General features: G+C 43.3%; 1 protein-coding gene across 1 annotated transcript in view; it reads left to right on the top strand.

Moving 5' to 3' along the window:
- Positions 1-17,494, top strand: part of LOC137562219 (metal transporter CNNM4-like) — a 103,749-nt gene that overhangs the window by 23,355 nt on the left and 62,900 nt on the right. The window contains exon 4 of the mRNA XM_068273552.1: positions 8,408-8,551. Coding sequence (XP_068129653.1) covers positions 8,408-8,551 — 144 coding nt within the window. The remainder of the gene's footprint in view (positions 1-8,407; positions 8,552-17,494) is intronic.

Here is a 17,494-nt window from a genome sequence, read left to right as displayed (position 1 = left end):
AAAAGGTGAATTGCATATGAGCCTGGGTCACTAATGTTTACTAAAGCACAAAAAGGTATCAGCTGGGAGCCTCCTTGTAGGATGCCTTTTATAGGCCAGGCCAAACTGAATTGGCACGCAAGTTCGCACATGGACATGAATGGCAAGTCCCATGCATGCGTACCTTAACCACTTCTCTACCACGGGGTTTTTCACCTAAAAACCACAGCAATTTTCACATTTAAAGGAGGCAAGGGTTAATGGGGGTATAATTTATTTAAAAAAAACCTCACTGATGCTGATCAGTCACTAATGCTGTGTTAGTTATCCGAGATCCTCTCAGGAGTGATCTCAGTAACTGTAACAGCATAGTGACTGATACAATGTTTACACACATTCTGCATGAATAAGCACTGTCATTGGCTTTGTGAACACATGTTCACATCAGCCAATCACAGACCAGCGGGTGCCCGACGCGTATGCACGTCCGCATGCACGCGGACGCGATCGCGCACAGCAGGAAAATAAACAGGAGTTGCCTATCTACGCCCCTGTGACTCAGGTGAATTTTAAAGGGGCGTAGATAAGCGTGGCAGAGGTTGTTAAAGGGAACCTTAACTGAGAAGGATATGGATGTTTCCTGTTAAACAATACCAGTTGCCTGGCAGTCCAGCTGATCTCTGTGGCTGAAGTAGTGGCTGAATCACACCCTGAAACAAGCATGCAGCTAATCCAGTCTGACTTCAGTCAGAGCACCTGATCTGCATGCTTGTTCAGGGGCTGTGGCTAAAAGTATTAGAGACACAGGCTCAGCAGGCAATTCAGGCAACTGGTATTATTTTAAAAGGAAAAATCCATGTCCTTCTCAGTTTAGGTTCCCTTTAAGTGGTTAAACTCTGTGTATGCGTGCGAGCTCATGCCCCTAATCAAAGGATATAACCTGCTAGTGGCACATAGCGTGTCACGCAGCCATTCCAGCATCACAGAAGCCGAGCAATTCAGACAAGTGACAACTAACTGAGACCGACAGAGGAGCTTGCAGTTGCTATCACATTTCTGACAAGCTTGCATCAATAGTGGGGGCCAGGAGGATGTGGGGAGCCTCTGCAGGATTCAGGTAAGTATTTTTATTGCACTTTTCTCTGTTACACTTTAAAAGCCCCGTCCAGGAATACAATTAATATTCCACAGTCCAAATCGCACCCCCTGTATTCGGAACCAGCCTCCTCTATTGAGTACAAGAAGTAAGAGGTTGAGTGACAGCTTGGCCAGGACTTTACCCATGTCCTTATTGGAAGGGTTGGAGTAACAGTGATGGACAAATGACCATGGCTAGTTTTTTTGTTTTCTTTTTTGAAATAAACTTGCACTTTTATTGCTCGTATAGTGGGAGTGTGGTTGTTTAAATTTTATGTGGACAGGTTTTAACGTGAACCCTTATTGTGAAATTGGAAGGGGGGGGGGGGGGGGTAGAGGGGGGCCGGTTCATTAACTTTCTTACATTCTTGAATAGTTTTAAGTTGGACTGTTGACATTCAAGTATCTACACAGTTTGGGTCCTGGATACATGCAGGACTTACTGAATCTGCACCACACCTCTCACAACTTCAGATCAGCAGGATCCATAAACTTGGTTACTTTCTGAGTGCACCTGAAAACCTTTGGAGCCAGAGCTTCTGTCATGCTGCCCCTACCCTTTGGAACTCCCTACCACACCCAGTAAAGATAGCACTATCCCTCAGTTATTCAAATCTAGACTGAAAAGCTACATGTTTAGCCTGGCATTTTGCATACTTGTAAAATTCTTCCTGTGTACCACAATTTACCTATCAATCAATTACTGGTCTGAGCCACACTTATGCATTTTGTTCTATGGGAGAAAAGCACTTTACAAATGTTGTTTTTTTGTTGTCTTTTCTTTGACTTCAGATTCCCTTTCTTGCTCCTTCTTAACACGCTTTTTATCCTTCAAGTACCTCTGAACTTTTTCTGTTGTATATGTGAGGCTGTGACATATGTCACAGCACCATCCTTTTTGTATAGTGCCCGCTGCGGTCCTTGTTCTGCTCAGATGAATTATTTGACTGGTTTAGAATGTCAGTTATGGGCAGGGAGGAACTGGCATTTCTCCTAACAATGCCTCTTCCTCCCTAGGCCACGCCCACTTGAACAACCCCTCCTACTTAATTTTTAATAGCCTGTTTAAAAAAAAAAATCACTGCACAACACTCCTACTCCAGGTTTCCTTTGCCACCCCTTCTGTCCTTTTGGCTTTGCTGTTCTGCCACAGTGTCCTCTTGTATATGCGGATGCAACTTCACAGCAATGGAGATGACTCGGTAGTACTTCAGGTGTACTCCCCAGTCAGCACCGTTGTTGTCAAGATGGCGGCATTTACTAAAAGAAACTGGCGGAACGGGAGAGCTGACAGGATGACAGAAGCGGCGATGGGAACCCGGAATAGGTGAATTATGCGGTGGCTTTTTTTTTTTTTTTTTTTTTTTTTTTTTTTTTATGCGCCATTAAACCGCACGTCAGAAGTACTAACATCACAAATAGCTGTTACATTGACAGCCCCAGCCTGGAGGTTAAAGAGGAACGCTAGTGAAAATAATGTAATAAAAATTGCTTCATTTTTACAATAATTATGTATAAATGATTTAGTCAGTGTTTGCCCATTGTAAAATCTTTCCTCTCCCTGATTTACATTCAGACATTTATCACATGGTGACATTTTTACTGCTGGCAAGTGATGTTACTGGAAGGAGATGCTGCTTTCTTTTTTGGCAGATGGAAACCGCTGTTTCCCACAATGCAACAAGTTTCCCACAGTGTGATGTCAGGACCTCAGAGCTATGAGGTGCTGACGTCACACTGTGGGAGGGGTTTCACCACAAAATCAGCCATACAGAACCCCTTGATGATCCAATTGAGAAAAGGAAAAGATTTCTCCTGGGAAAGGGGGTATCGGCTACTGATTGGGATGAAGTTCAATTCTTGGTTACAGTTTCTAAATACAGAAAATCTCACTTTTTACCGCATGTTATAGTTTGTGGTATAAGGTATTTACCTCACAAATTTGGGAGTTTACCTCACTAGTTGGTAATTTTTAATTGACGTGACAAAATGTTCGGTAAAATCAGCTGTTTCCTGCTATGCCTCATAGGCCTTAAAGATAAATCGAATTTAAACCGAAATTGTGATCACCAAGATCACAACTTCGGAATCGTCAAAGCGGCAATTATCACGATCACGTAATTTCCACATGGGGAAGTTTGAAGAAGTGGCATCAAACTTTCCCAAAGTCCCAGCGCGTGCAGCCCGCAGTGTTGGACATACCTTCCGCATGAGTTGAAACGCTGTCCTTGGTCTATCATCATCTGCCGGCTCTTGTGCTTGGCAAAACTCCGTGTCACATGACATACAGGAAGTACTCTGTGCATTAGAGCCTACAGGAGGCAAGGTGGATAGACTGGCATTGCCAGACTCGTGCTTGAAGCCATAATCAGAACTGATGCAGCTTGGGGAGACAGAGGAGGCACAGAAGCACAAAGGGGGCAAGAGAAAGACCCAGAGGAGGCATAAAGAGGCAAAGGGGGCACAAAGACAGGGGGACAGAGGGGGAACAAACAGGCAAAGAGTGGGAACAAAGCTTGATTTGAAGGAAATCGTGAATCTAATCGAAATTGCAATTTCAGACAAATCGCTCAATTAAATATCTTCCTAAAATCATTCAGGCCTAATGCCTCATGCAGTAGTGCTTTGTGAATTGAGCCCAATATCATTGCTGGTGTCTCAGTGATGCCATTAATTCTAAGGCCTCTGATCTGTAGTACTTTATCGTGGACACCACAGTGCTGGCTGTGTAGGATTGCTGGATGCCTCAGATGCTTGCCTTGAATGAATGGCTTATGTACTGCAGCATAATGCAATCCTAGCTAGTAACAGAGGTGGTATCCTCACTGGGACTTCAGCTCACAGCTCTTGGATGACCTTGTACCATTTGTCATGGGGCTCTTTGTATGAGACTTGCATTCATTCATTATATATCTGCTGAGACAGTAACGGCATATTCTGTTTTTATTATGCGAGTAGCAATACACTCGCTTTATCTAATTCTAAAAATAAATGTCTGCCTTTTGTGGGGTGACAGCAGTTGGCTAGATTGCTCTCAGACAGGTTTCCTAACTAATAAGGGACATCATTGTTTGGTCTGATGCAGGCATGTGACCTTGTGTACGCAGCGGAGCTGGCATTAATATAGCCCCCTTCCCCCTCAACGTCCTCCTGGCCCAAAAGTCATTTCTAATTTCTGCCTGAGCTATTTAATGAAGGGGATATAGGGGAGATCTGGAAGTATGTAATTACCTTTCATTGCGTAATAACCTGCCTGGCACTCTGTACCCAGTTTATATCCTGCACACACACAGCACACATTGTATTTTTGTCATCCGAGAGCATTGCTCAATTGTCACTTTAATTATCTCTGTATTTGTTTTCTGTAATAACTGGCGTTTGGGTGGTGCCAATGGAGCAATTTTCCCATAGACGGGATAAGCTGACCCGGGCAAGTCATAACTCCAGAAAGGAGCTCTATTTGGGAGGCCAAAAACACTGAGGGGGCTGTCATTCCCAACCTCACGTGTCCTCCAAGTGTCTTACATCCTCTGAAATGTACGAGACACTACATTAAGCCAAATATGAAAAAGTAGTGTGATAAGTGCCAAACTGGTAACATTAATTGACCTGAGTTTAAAGTCTGACAGCGCTATCTGTATCATTTAAATACCCACATTGCACTAATACAGTGATGTGAAAAACTATTTGCCCCCTTCCTGATTTCCTATTCTTTTGCATGTTTGTCACACTTAAATGTTTCTGCTCATCAAAAACCGTAAACTATTAGTTAAAGATAACATAATTGAACACAAAATGCAGTTTTAAATGATGGTTTTTATTATTTAGTGAGAAAAAAAAACAACTCCAAATCTACATGGCCCTGTGTGAAAAAGTGATTGCCCCCTTGTTAAAAAATAACTTAACTGTGGTCTATCACACTTGAGTTCAATTTCTGTAGTCACCCCCAGGCCTGGTTACTGCCACACCTGTTTCAATCAAGAAATCACTTAAATAGGAGCTATCTGACACAGAGAAGTAGACCAAAAGCACCTCAAAAGCTAGACATCGTGCCAAGATCCAAAAAAATTCAGGAACAAATGAGAACAAGTCATCAAGGAGGGACAAGTCATCTAGGAGGAGAGAAAGATGGGGGACAGATTTTCAGGGGTAGCCAGGAACTTTCTCAGCACCAAAGAGGAGGCTCAGCCAATATAAGTATACAAATTGTCCTTGACACTTGGAGTGAGGAAGATATTTGTGATCTCATCCAAAGTCTCCGCCCTACTACTTGAGACCTGGATCGTGGTCCAACTGGTTCCTTAATGCAGTGCTATGAGCTGATCAGACCAGCACTACACAAAATAACTTGGTTCTTCTTGCAAAGCAGGCTATACCCAGAGGCACTAAAGAAATAAATCATAAAAGCCCTCTTGAAGAAACTGTCACAGAACTGTGGCTAACTATTCCTGTCAAAAAATCCAAAAGGCAGTCGCCAACCAGCTAAAAGCCAGGCTTACAGTGGACATATTTGATACCTTTCTGTTAGGATTCAGGAAAAGGCACAGCACTGAAACGGCACTAGTCTAGGTACTAAATGATCTACTTACAGCAAAATACAAGGGTGAATGCTTAATTCGGATTCTTGACGTGTTTGCAGCTTTTCATACCGTTGATCATGGAATATTAATCCAACAATTAAAGGAATACTGCGGCCTAATTGATGCCGTGTTCAGTCCTTTGTGTCGGACATGACACAGCAAGTGTGCCTGGGCACCCACTATTCTAATCCAGTGCCACTTGGCTATGGAGTCCCACTGGGTTCTGTGCTATCACCATTACTCTTTGCAGTTTACATGCTCTCAGTGTGCAAAATAGTCCAGACCTATGGCCTAGGATACCATTGTTACACAGACGGCACACAACTGTATCTGTCCTTCAAGCCTTACACACGACCCATCAGCATCCATCAATACCTGTCTAGTGCAGTGATCTGCAAACTTGGCTCTCCAGCTGTTAAAGGGGCACTATGGTTAAATAACTGGTTATGTCATTTAATATAAAATATGTGCAAGTGTAGCAATGTTTAACACATATATTGTGGCAGAAAAAAAGTCTATTTTAATATTACATTACCCTTAGTTACAGATGAGTGGCGTCAGCAGAGGAAATTATCTGACGCCAAATCAGCACATACCATTGTGCAGTAGGAGGCAGCTTATCAGCTGTTTGAGCTGCTGTTTTAATCCCCCCTTTGATATTTCAAGAGAGGATTCCTCCAACTCCTATAACGGCTCACTCTCGCTCACTCGTGCAGTTTTATTACTCATCTCAGCCGCCGTACGTCTCAGGACTTTGACATACGGCTCTGATGAAAAAATGCTCCTGGCTGAGGCATCCCAGCTGGCTCAGGAACGGACACGTTGTCCGTTGCTGTGGAGACCAGCTCTCTGAGCTGTATCTGTGTCCTGCATTCTTTTCATCAGAGCCGTATGTCAAAGTCCTGAGACGTACGGCGGCTGAGATGAGTAATAAAACTGCATGAGTGAGCGAGTGAGCCGTTATAGGAGTTGGAGGAGTCCTCTCACAAAACATCAAAGGGGGGATTAAAACAGCAGCTCAAACAGCTGATAAGCTGCCTCCTACTGCACAATGGTATGTGCTGATTTGGCGTCAGATAATTTCCTCTGCTGACGCCACTCATCTGTAACTAAGGGTAATGTAATATTGAAATAGACTTTTTTTCTGCCACAATTTATGTGTTAAACATTGCTACACTTGCACATATTTTATATTAAATGACATTATAACCAGTTATTTAACCATAGTGCCCCTTTAAGGAACTACAAGTCCCACAATGCATTTGCCTTTGTGAATCATGACTGTGGCTGTCAGACTCCTGTAATGCATTGTGGGACTTGTAGTTCCTTAACAGCTTGAGAGCCAAGTTTGCAGATCACTGGTCTAGTGGAATTACAAAACTGGATGAACACCAGCTGGTTGAGGCTGAACTCTAACAAAACAGATGTTTGTTCTAGGCGATCCACATATGATGGAAAACCTCTCCCCACTTAAAACGAGCAATTGGGGAGAAGCCATGAAGTATAAACACTGGGTATAACCCGGGGGTTATCCTGGGTAGAAAACTAATACTCAGACATATCCTCATTCTTCCATCTGAGAAATATAGCGTAAATTAAACCCCTAATCCCAGCTGAAGACCTACCTACTCTAGTTCATACAATTGTATCCTCAGACCTGGACTTACTGCAATGCCCTTTTCATAGGATCCCCAGAAAAAGTTCTGTGCCCCTTACAACTAGTACGGAATGCAGCAGCCAGACTCCAAGCCAATGCCAACCCCCTGCCCGCAGCTCACCCCAGTAGTGCAAACTCTTCACTGGTTGCCAGTAAAATGGAGAATTACGGTAATTTTAGGATCTGCCTGTTGACATTCAAGGAGCTAAACCACAATGGGACCCAGTGTTCTCCCCAGGCTCTTTTAGCTGGGTGCTCCACCCGCCTCATTTTGGTGAGCACCCGGCTGTCATTTGGCTCTCCTCCCCATCCTCCTCCTCCTGTGGTACAAGCAGAATTGCGCCAGCACTGCATTCCCCCCCCCCCCCGGGTACTTTTTTTCATGCCACCCGGGTGGAAAAAAACATTCTGGGGAGAACACTGGGTACCCAAATACATAGCGGATCTATTTGAACATATAGCCCCTCTACAGACCCTCCGCTCTGCAAATAACATTGTTTGGTTATTCCCAGGATCCTCTTAAAGGGACTCAGAGCTGAACTAAAGGAAACTATATACATACCTGGGGCTTCCTCCAGCCCCATGCACAGGGATCGCTCCCACACCGCCATCCTCCTCTGCTTGCATTTCCGATACCGGGTCCCTGCACTTTTGTCAGTTGGGGCCAGTCTACGCCGGAGAAGTGCGCTATTTGCGTCTCTCTCCAGCATACCTGGGCCCTGCCAGGTAAGTATAAAACATTTTTTAATTCAGCTCTGAGTCCCTTTAAACATTTGGTGCTCGGGCCTTTTCCCATGCAGCCCCTACTCTATGGAACTCACTTTCACAATCGGTGCAAGAGGCCCCATCTTTGGACAGATTTAAGAAAAAGCTAAAAACTCTCTCTTCCTAAGCCTTTGAGGGCTATCAATAGGCTTGTTCCTGGGCCTTTTTTTTCATTAGTTTCTCTTTAAGCTATCCGTTTTTCTATCCATTTTTTATGGAATGTATTGGAGGATGTTAAAGCTAATATCTTTGCATCTTTTTATTCATCATATTTGTTTTGGTCTCCTAGGAAAGTCCCACCTGGCCATTGTACAGAAGGTGAACAGTGAAGGAGAGGGAGATCCATTCTACGAGGTGATGGGCCTGGTAACCCTTGAAGATGTCATTGAAGAAATTATCAAGTCTGAGATTCTGGATGAATCAGATCTTTACAGTATGTTCCTTGTTGATGCCAGTGCTGACACTGCTAATCTATAGATCTTCAGAGATATTAGATTTTACTCATGCAAAAGGCACTTTAGGTGTCAGTGGTTTTGGTTTTTCTGTTCATATAATCGAAAAACACGTGCTTTAATACCTAGGTATCTTGTCTCTAAAATGTTAGAGGCAGATTCATTGGATTGGCATTTCGAGTGGTCTTGAATGTGTATTGTTTGCAATGTACATTCAATTTAGAATAAAGTATTGCTACTTGGGGTGGATGGGGGCAAGAGCTTAAAGTTATCCGGCTTAGGCCTGAGACGCACTGCGAGCACTTTTCTGATTGTCTGAGCGTTTTTTTTGTTTTTTTTTAAATGCTCCCATTGACTTGCATTAAAATCATGATTTTTCCACGGTTTTAATGCAAGTCAAGGGGAGCGGTTTAGAAAAAAATAAAAATGCTCTGACAGCACTGTCAGGAAAGCGCTCTAATATGCACACCTAATACTGCAGAAGCAACCAATGGTCTCCTGCTGTTTGTCTCCATCTTCTCTCCCCCATATGACCTTGTCCACTTTGTGTATTGTAGCAGTTGGTAGGAAGGGCTCATCAGCCTGGAAATCTCAGCCTCCTCCCCCCATGTAAAGTGTATAGTGCTGTTGTTACTGGACAATATGTAACCATGACAAACTCCTTTCTGGGCCTTATAGGCAGAGGTGCACCAAGCATGTTAATGACAGGCAGATTCATCCTTGCTGCACAAAAGTTTTTTTGGGAAACTGGGCTTGATTCTACTTTTATAGGGCTTACTTTTAAAGGTTGCAATTTTAAGCCCTTTTCCCAACAGCTTGCCACTTAAAGGACATCTGAAGTGAGAGGGACATGGAGGCTGCCATATTTATTTCTTTTTAGGCAATACCAGTTGCTGGGCTATCCTGCTGCTCCTCTGCCTCTAATACTTTTAGCCATAGACCCTGAACAAGCATGCAGCAGATCAGGTGTTTCTGACATTGTCAGATCTGACAAGATTAGCTGCATGCTTCTTTCTGGTGTTATTTAGACACTGCATCCAAATAGATCAGCATGGTTGCCATGAAACTGGTATTGTTTAAAAGGAAATAAATATGGCAGCCTCCATTTCCCTCTCACTTCAGTTGTGCTTTAAACTTCTTCCCATGGTGTCTGTGAGTGAGGACCCGCCAAGGAGTGAGTCCATTCAGATTATGGCTAGTGTTGTGCTACACACCTGATATGGATGTTTGTTCTGGGTCAGACATTCAAAATGCAGAGAAGACTGAGGTTCAGCATGACCACTAGACAAGTAATGGCCGTGGCACCTGACACGTTTGTTCTGTGGAAAGAAAATGTTTCACTTACCTTTGGCTCCTACCAGCCCCCTGCAGCCGTCCTGTACCTGCGCCGGTCCTCAATCATCCTCCGGTTCCCTGCTATGGCTAAGTTTCATTTTCCCCCGACTGGATAATGGCCACTGCGCCTGTGTGACCCTGGCCACGCACGTCCTCTTTCTGCACAGTACTTGGAAATCTCGTACTGCGCTTGTGCAGGATGCTCCCGGCGATGGGAGCTTTACTGGGTAATGCCCAGTGGTGTTTATCCAGGGATTTTGTCTGATTGTCATCTGGAGTCTGGAAGGATTTTTTTCCCTTTTGGGGCTAATTGGACCATGCCTTGGAAGGGTTCCTCTGGATCAACAGGGATATGTGAGGGAGTAGGCTGATGTTGTACTTTGTTTATCTGGTTGAACTCTATGGACGTATGTCTTTTTTTCAACCCAAATAACTATGCAACTGAATGAGGATCTGCGGGCACAATGGCAATCAACTGGCTAGTCGGGTGAAAACAAAACTTGGAAGCAGCAGGGGACTGGAGGATTGTTGAGTGACGGCACAGGGTGACTGCAGGGGCCTAGTAGAAGCCCCATGTAAGTGAAACTCTTTTCTGTTCGGTTGAGATAACTTTAACCAAAAAAGGATTGCCTTAAAAATAATGCTGACTCCTTTTTTCAAAAAAAAAAAAAAAAAGTTTTTATTGTCCTTTTTGTTGTAAAACAGAACAGCACAAACGATACGAATAGTAACAGAATGAAACCGTTCCCCGCTGCATAGAGTCTCAAAGCCAGTATACAACAGAATTTAAACATTACAGTATCCCATCATCTCTGATCCTGGTGTGGATGTTCTCACCTCAGAAACCACCCATTATCAATTAACAGTAAACAAACAACCATGTGCTAGTCGCTTAATTTTAGCTTACAGTACGAAATCCAGCGCCTCCATACCTTTTTTTTTTTTTTGTTATGACATTTGTCTTTGTACACACTTGTGTTAATTGTGCAAGCTCTCTATGCACATAAGATACACAGTTCCTCTTTAATGGGGGCATGGTTTGATTCCATTTTGGAATGATTTGGCGGGCATATGTTGGAATTGACCTAAATGCCAACATTTTGTCGGAAGACAGTACCTCATCATTTAGGTAACAGAGTAAGAGGTGTCAGTGGTATACTGACATCAAAATTTTTTTGCATCTCTACGTGGACAAGAGTCAAGTATTGTTGCATCATATTGCAGTGCCAGACCACATGGGCAAAGTCTGCATTGGTTTGTGACAATCTGATGCATAAACCGGTGGCGCCAGTATGAATATTCTGAAGTCAGAGCGGTGTGATGTAACTCCTGTGCAAGAACTTCAGTGAGATCAACCCATCACAGGCTGTAACTGGTACTTTGTAGATGTATCCCAGAACTGTCAAATTTCTTCAGACAGGTTAGGGACATCCTCACGCCATCTCTGCAGCAATTGTATAGTGTTGTTCACCTCTGGGAGGAAATGCAGGGCTGTGGAGTTGGTACAAAATTCATCTGACTCCGACTCCTCAGTTTATGAAACCTCCAACTCAGACTCCAGGTACCCAAAATGGGTCAGACTCCTTGACTCTGTCTCCTTAGTCTAATGCTTACCAGGGCTGTAGTTTTGGTGCAAAAATCATCCCACTCTGACTTCTCAGGTTAGGAAACCATTGACTGACTCCAGGTACCCAAAAATGCTCAGACTCCAACTCCACAGCCCTGCGGAAATGTTTGGTAGAGTACAGAGATGACCTATTCCAGTTACTCTTTTGCAATATTTTCCCTCGGGGGCATGGGACTGCATAAGCAGAGAAACTGCCTTGAGACTTGAACTGTGCCATAAAAGCATGGCTCAGCTGCAGGTATCGCTGACTGTGACATTTACCAACTCTTTCTGGTCTCTTGTTTCAATTCTGATCACCTGGTCCTATTCTGTAGGGCAGGGGAGAGACTGGCCCTGCCACATGCATCCAGCAATCTGTATAGTACGTCTAACCTTTGACTGTTAGAGAAGCCTATAGTGTATGCTTTGTATTCTTGCAGACACATTTTTGTCAGAAGGTTTAAGTTCGTTTTAAAAGCACAGTTGGAGTATTGAGCAATTTTGTAGAAGATTTGGACTGGGCAAACGTGTGCAACACCCATTGTTATTGCTAAAATCAAAGGTCATTTTATCTGGCACGGGTTTAAAAAAACAGGGCAGTTTATTGCTTTGCATTTGTTGCGAAATGTTGAAGTAAGTAATTCTGAATGACTGGAAATCTGTGCAGAGTGAGATCTGTAAGCTACCATTGTTAAGCTCCTTTAAGTGCTAGTCACTGGGCTGTTCTGTTAATTCCAGTCTTTCAGCCTTGTGCCTGGGGCCTGGAATGGACAGGTAGATTGTTTTCTTTTCCAGATCTTACAGGTTGCATACTAGATCCAGCTTGTGTGTGTACCACCACCTCTCCTCTCCACAATATTGCCTCTGCACCTAATACGAGACATGCTAGTGCAAAGCCTCACCACATCCCGACTAAACTGTATCTCTCCTGTGTGGTCCACCCATGAACTACTTGGCACGGCTCCCGTTCATTCTTTGCTCAGGTGCTACATCAACCTCTCTTATTGATCTCCATTGTTTGCCATCAATTAAAGGATACAGTTTAAGCTTCTAAAGCCTTGTATGCCAGCTACAGGGAACTATACTTTGCTAAAAAGCACACAGCACTGTCTTGTACAGCTTCTCACTCCCCTTTCCTCTTGTGTTATGGGTTATCCCCTTTGACGGCAAGCTTCTCTGGCAATAGTGTGCAGATGGTTTAGCCAGCTATACGCAGCCATTTTGTAGTCTAGCGGTTGATTTTTGCACATCTTCCTATGGAAGTGAGTGGTCCAGTATGGGCCCTTGTGCATGATTCTCAAAAAAACTGAGTTCACCTTAAAGAAAACCAGAGATGGAGGGAAAAAAAGTCATACATACATGGAGCTTCCTCCAGCACCCTTCAATCTGTTGGCTCTCTCACCACCTCGATCATCCTCTGGCCATACAGGCATAACGGTCAGTTTTCACGTACTGCATATGCGCTGCAGAGGAGCGCGATGGGGCGGTATGCACCGACTGACAGATTTATTGGGACAACAGCAGAGGACTTGAGGAGGCCCAGGACGGCGACAAAGCCAACAGCCTGAAGGGGGCTGGAAGGAGCCCCAGGTGTCACACGTCCCCCTAGTGGCCGGACCGCTCAATGCCTTCTAATCTATTTCAACACACAGACCATCCAACCTTGTGGATGCAATCTGTGCGCTGAAACCAGGCCTGTGTAGTCGGTCCAAAAATCATCCAACTCAGACTCTTCAGTTTATGAACCCCCTGATTCCAGGTACCCAAAATTGCTCCGACTTCTCAACTCCACAGCCCTGGCTGCTACCACTGGAATTGGGCAGCAGACCGACTAGAAGGGAGTGAGCGAGCTACACAGAAACACAAAACTACACACTATTTCAGACACAGGGCTGCCACCATCCCTTTTACCCAGGAAAACGGGAAACCCGCTCTGTGAAGGACAAAACGACCTACGCTGACTGATTCTAAACCTGTGAATAAAAATTGTTAAACACTGCTCTGGCTAAATGATACAATACATCAGGGTAGTGACATTTCAGGAAGGCTAGGATTCTTTCTGTATGGCTGAAAGCAGGGCAGCTGAGAAACTGGCCTGAAGCAGTTTATTGTAAATGCAATATAAATAATAAATACAACAAATAATTAAAGGTAACAATTCTAGAGACAATGCTAACCCAGATACAATAAAAAGGTAAAACAAAAGAAAATACTTAAAGTTGGAAAAAATACTGTATGTCCAGAGTAAAAGACAAAATGGCCACCGGCCTTGGTTCTCATGCTGGCTGCTTGCAATCCTAATGCTGGATACACACGGTGCGTTCCCGCACTCGATGCGCCGCTCGATTATTTAGGAGCATTTCCGAGCGCATTTCGATGATTGTTAGGTCGATTGTCATGTCAAGTATGCCAAATCGACCTAACGATCCATCGAAACGCGAATCGGACATGTCGGAAATAATCGAGCGGCTGCGAATCGACGGGAATCGGGCGGCGCATTGAGTGCGGGAACGCACCGTGTGTATCCAGCATTAGGATGGTAAGAAATGGAGAACTGTTATCAGGTTTCACCCTTTTGCGTATATAGGACTCAGCTCTGAAACAGTCACCCCTCCCCCATAGCAGACCCTGTGTATTGCACACAAATGATAAATTTACATTCCTCAAAAAAAAATTAATTGGTCTCATTGACACTAGACTAGTATTGCACGATACTCTGTTACTGGGAAGTTTAATACTCCGGTTGCTGGGTATGTCAGCTGCATACATTTAATATGAGAATACTCAGTGGATCCTGACCATCAAAATAATATGATTTTCATACCCATCATAAATATGGCATCTCTTAGAATGTTATGAAGTGCCGCCACCATGAGTTCAAAAGAGGAACTGCATGTCGACATACGTGCTTAATTTTTTCTGCTTGTTCCTGCGGGTCAAAAATAACTAACTCTGATCCAGGCCACTGAATATCTAACCTCGGGCCATGATTGGCCTGTGGGCCAGACTTTGCATATGCCTGCTTTAGAGGCTAAAAAGATGTGGTCAAATAGGATGTTTTGAGCCTTTTACAAGGAAGAGACTAATGTGGAGATGAACTGATTAACCAAAGCAGTTAATTTGGGTGCCCAGGTAATATGGGTGGTGCCTATGTTAGTGGCCGGGATTAGCTGCTATTACTGGTAATTTGATAGCGGGCGATGGGGCCACAGGCTATTCAAACTGTGGCTACAAATGGCAGACGCTTCTCCCACAATACAAAGTCACTGCTGGCTCTGCAGGTGTCCACACCTTCATGCCTTCTCAGAATATATATATATATATATATATATATATATATATAGATATATATAGATATATATATAGATATATATATAGATATATATAGATATATATAGATATATATAGATATATATAGATATAGATATAGATATAGATATAGATATAGATATAGATATAGATATAGATATAGATATAGATATAGATATAGATATAGATATATAGATATATATATATATATATATATAATATATTCTAAATACTAACTTTTGCATTGTTTTCTTGATCAGCTGTCTAATGTCTTAAGATGAAGATGCTATTTTTGCTGAACAAGATCCTAAAACAGATATTTTTGAAAAGTCTGGTATTATGCAATTTCATTACAAACTATGACCCCAGCATTGTGTGTCTCAGCAATAAGGCAATTTGTGGAGTGGTTGATGTTGTGCAATTTGTAGAGGGGGTTGTGTAGTTGATTGGTGAGTTTTTTTCAGCATCTCTGAGAAAAGGGAAGGGCCCTTTCACCAATATCTCTCCATCAACTAACTTCTGGAGACTGGCTTTTTGGGCATGGGATATGCCAGTTGAAATCTTGTCAGTATTCAACCAATTCTTCTCCTGCTGCTCCAACCAAACCCAGTCCTGTTTACCTACTACAAGACTAACCTCATTCTCTCACACTCTGCTTAACACAATTCTTGGCCCTTTAATAACAAATACCCTTCCTCCGTTATCCCAAACCAGCTCCTAAACCTTATCTTAACCTCTCACTGGTGCCTAACCTGCCTATAATTGAGCAAAAAACTGTCACAGGACCCTAAAAGGAACCTGCCCCTAACCCTTAACTATCTTGACCTTACTAACAACCAAACAAGGGTGTAATGTACTGTAAAGTTTTTTTAATTCCCCAGAAGTTATGGTATATTGTTAATATTTCGTCTCTGCCATAATTGGTCCCTAAGTGCTTGATGTTGAGAAAATCAGCTCTTTGTATCCTTTATTTCTTAGACATTAAATATGTGCAGTTCATGATTAATAATGTTCTACACAGTACCATAACTGAGGCCAGTTTCATTCATGATTATTTGGATGGTTGTTAGTCAGTCTGTCTTCCAGGATTAAACTCTTCACTTTCTTCACTGTGGTCGCATAGTCCATCAGTGATGGTCTTTCAGGTCTTTGCTTGCCTGTGAGGGACAGGTGATCACTTTTGGAAATTCCTTTTTTTTTCTTCACAATATTGCTATAAGGTGGGCTATCGTTTCCATAAACTGCCATCTCATCATAAATCTGCTGGACATTATTAAGGTGGCCATATATCTAGCTATTTGGCTGTATGATCGACCATGTGGTTCAATCACTTAATCGAATCGAGAGAATCGAGTGTATTCCAATATGCCCAATCGAGGAAAAGTGGCTATGTTGAATTGACCAGCTTAGTCAATCAAGCAGGAGGCAATATATTGGTCAATTGCACAGAAATCAGCCACTGTTTACATGTCATTTGATCGACTCTGAATCGATTTTTGAATTCAGAGCATGGAGACACAATACTGGTCAGATCGATTAGTGAAGGTGAATCGCATAGGATATGACTTGTGTGAGGGCCACTAGTTGATCGACTTTGGATCTTTGTCAGTTGCATCAGAATCGCTAGATGTATGGCAACCATAAGCCTTGAAACTCAGGAATGTTAGCGCACTGTGAGCCTAATGCTGGGCATAGATGGTTCGAGAATACGGCGGTATCGAGCCAGCGGCTTGATGCCGGCGCGTCACCGCTCGTCCGCGTGTGCGCGGATCGATTCCCGCTCGTCCCCGCGGGCATTCTTCATCAGCCGCTCGATTCCCCCCTATCGTCCGCCCGAGCGGGGAATCTATCCGGCGGGTCATCGGACCTGTCGGATATGATCAATCGAGCCATCAGCGGCTTGATTGATAGGGACACAAACTAACAGTCTATGCCCAGCATTAATCCTTCTCTCATTTCTGGCTATATCTGGAAAGAAAATGATGCAATGAGCAGATTTTCTCAACATCGTGCACTTTGGAGTTTTATGATGACACTAACAAAATTTCATCAATCCACTATAACTTCCGGGTGAAAGTTAAAAACTTTACAATAGCCCCCATACTAGTGATGCATATTGGGATAAAGAGACCCAGTATAAAGTCCCTGGTGTTCACACCCAGCTGTTATGGATGTTAAGTAGAACCATTTCATACCTTCACTTAAAATAAAATGCATGTATTGTGGTAGAAGATAGAATTGAGGCAAAGGGCACTGCAAATGCCATTGTCATTTATGATATTCTGGTATAAACTAAGGCTGTTGTCAAGTGCATTTAATGCAGTATTCTCCCCAGGCTCTTTTAGCTGCGTGCTCCACCCGGCTAATTTTGGGGAGCACCCGGCTGTCATCTGGGTCCTCATCCTCCTATGCTGTAAGCAGTGTTGCGCCGGTCCTGGATTTGCCTGGTCGCGCCCCACCCGGCTACTTTATCATGCCACCCGGCTGGAAAACAATTCTGGGGAGAACACTGTAGTGTGCAAACTGATTTCAGTCTTACCTGTGTATTTCATCACTGAGTTTCCAGGAAAATCTATTACTTTGCTCAAAGGCAATAGACTCACTTGATCAGATGTACTAAAGTATAATCCAATCAAGCTCCCAGTCTTCAATTCCAATATCCAGTTACATGCAG

Source organism: Hyperolius riggenbachi, chromosome 3, assembly GCF_040937935.1.
Source record: "Hyperolius riggenbachi isolate aHypRig1 chromosome 3, aHypRig1.pri, whole genome shotgun sequence".
NCBI classification, from domain to species: domain Eukaryota; kingdom Metazoa; phylum Chordata; class Amphibia; order Anura; family Hyperoliidae; genus Hyperolius; species Hyperolius riggenbachi.
The sequence above is the reverse complement of the archived record's forward strand: the minus strand, read 5'-3'. Positions and strand labels throughout refer to the sequence as shown.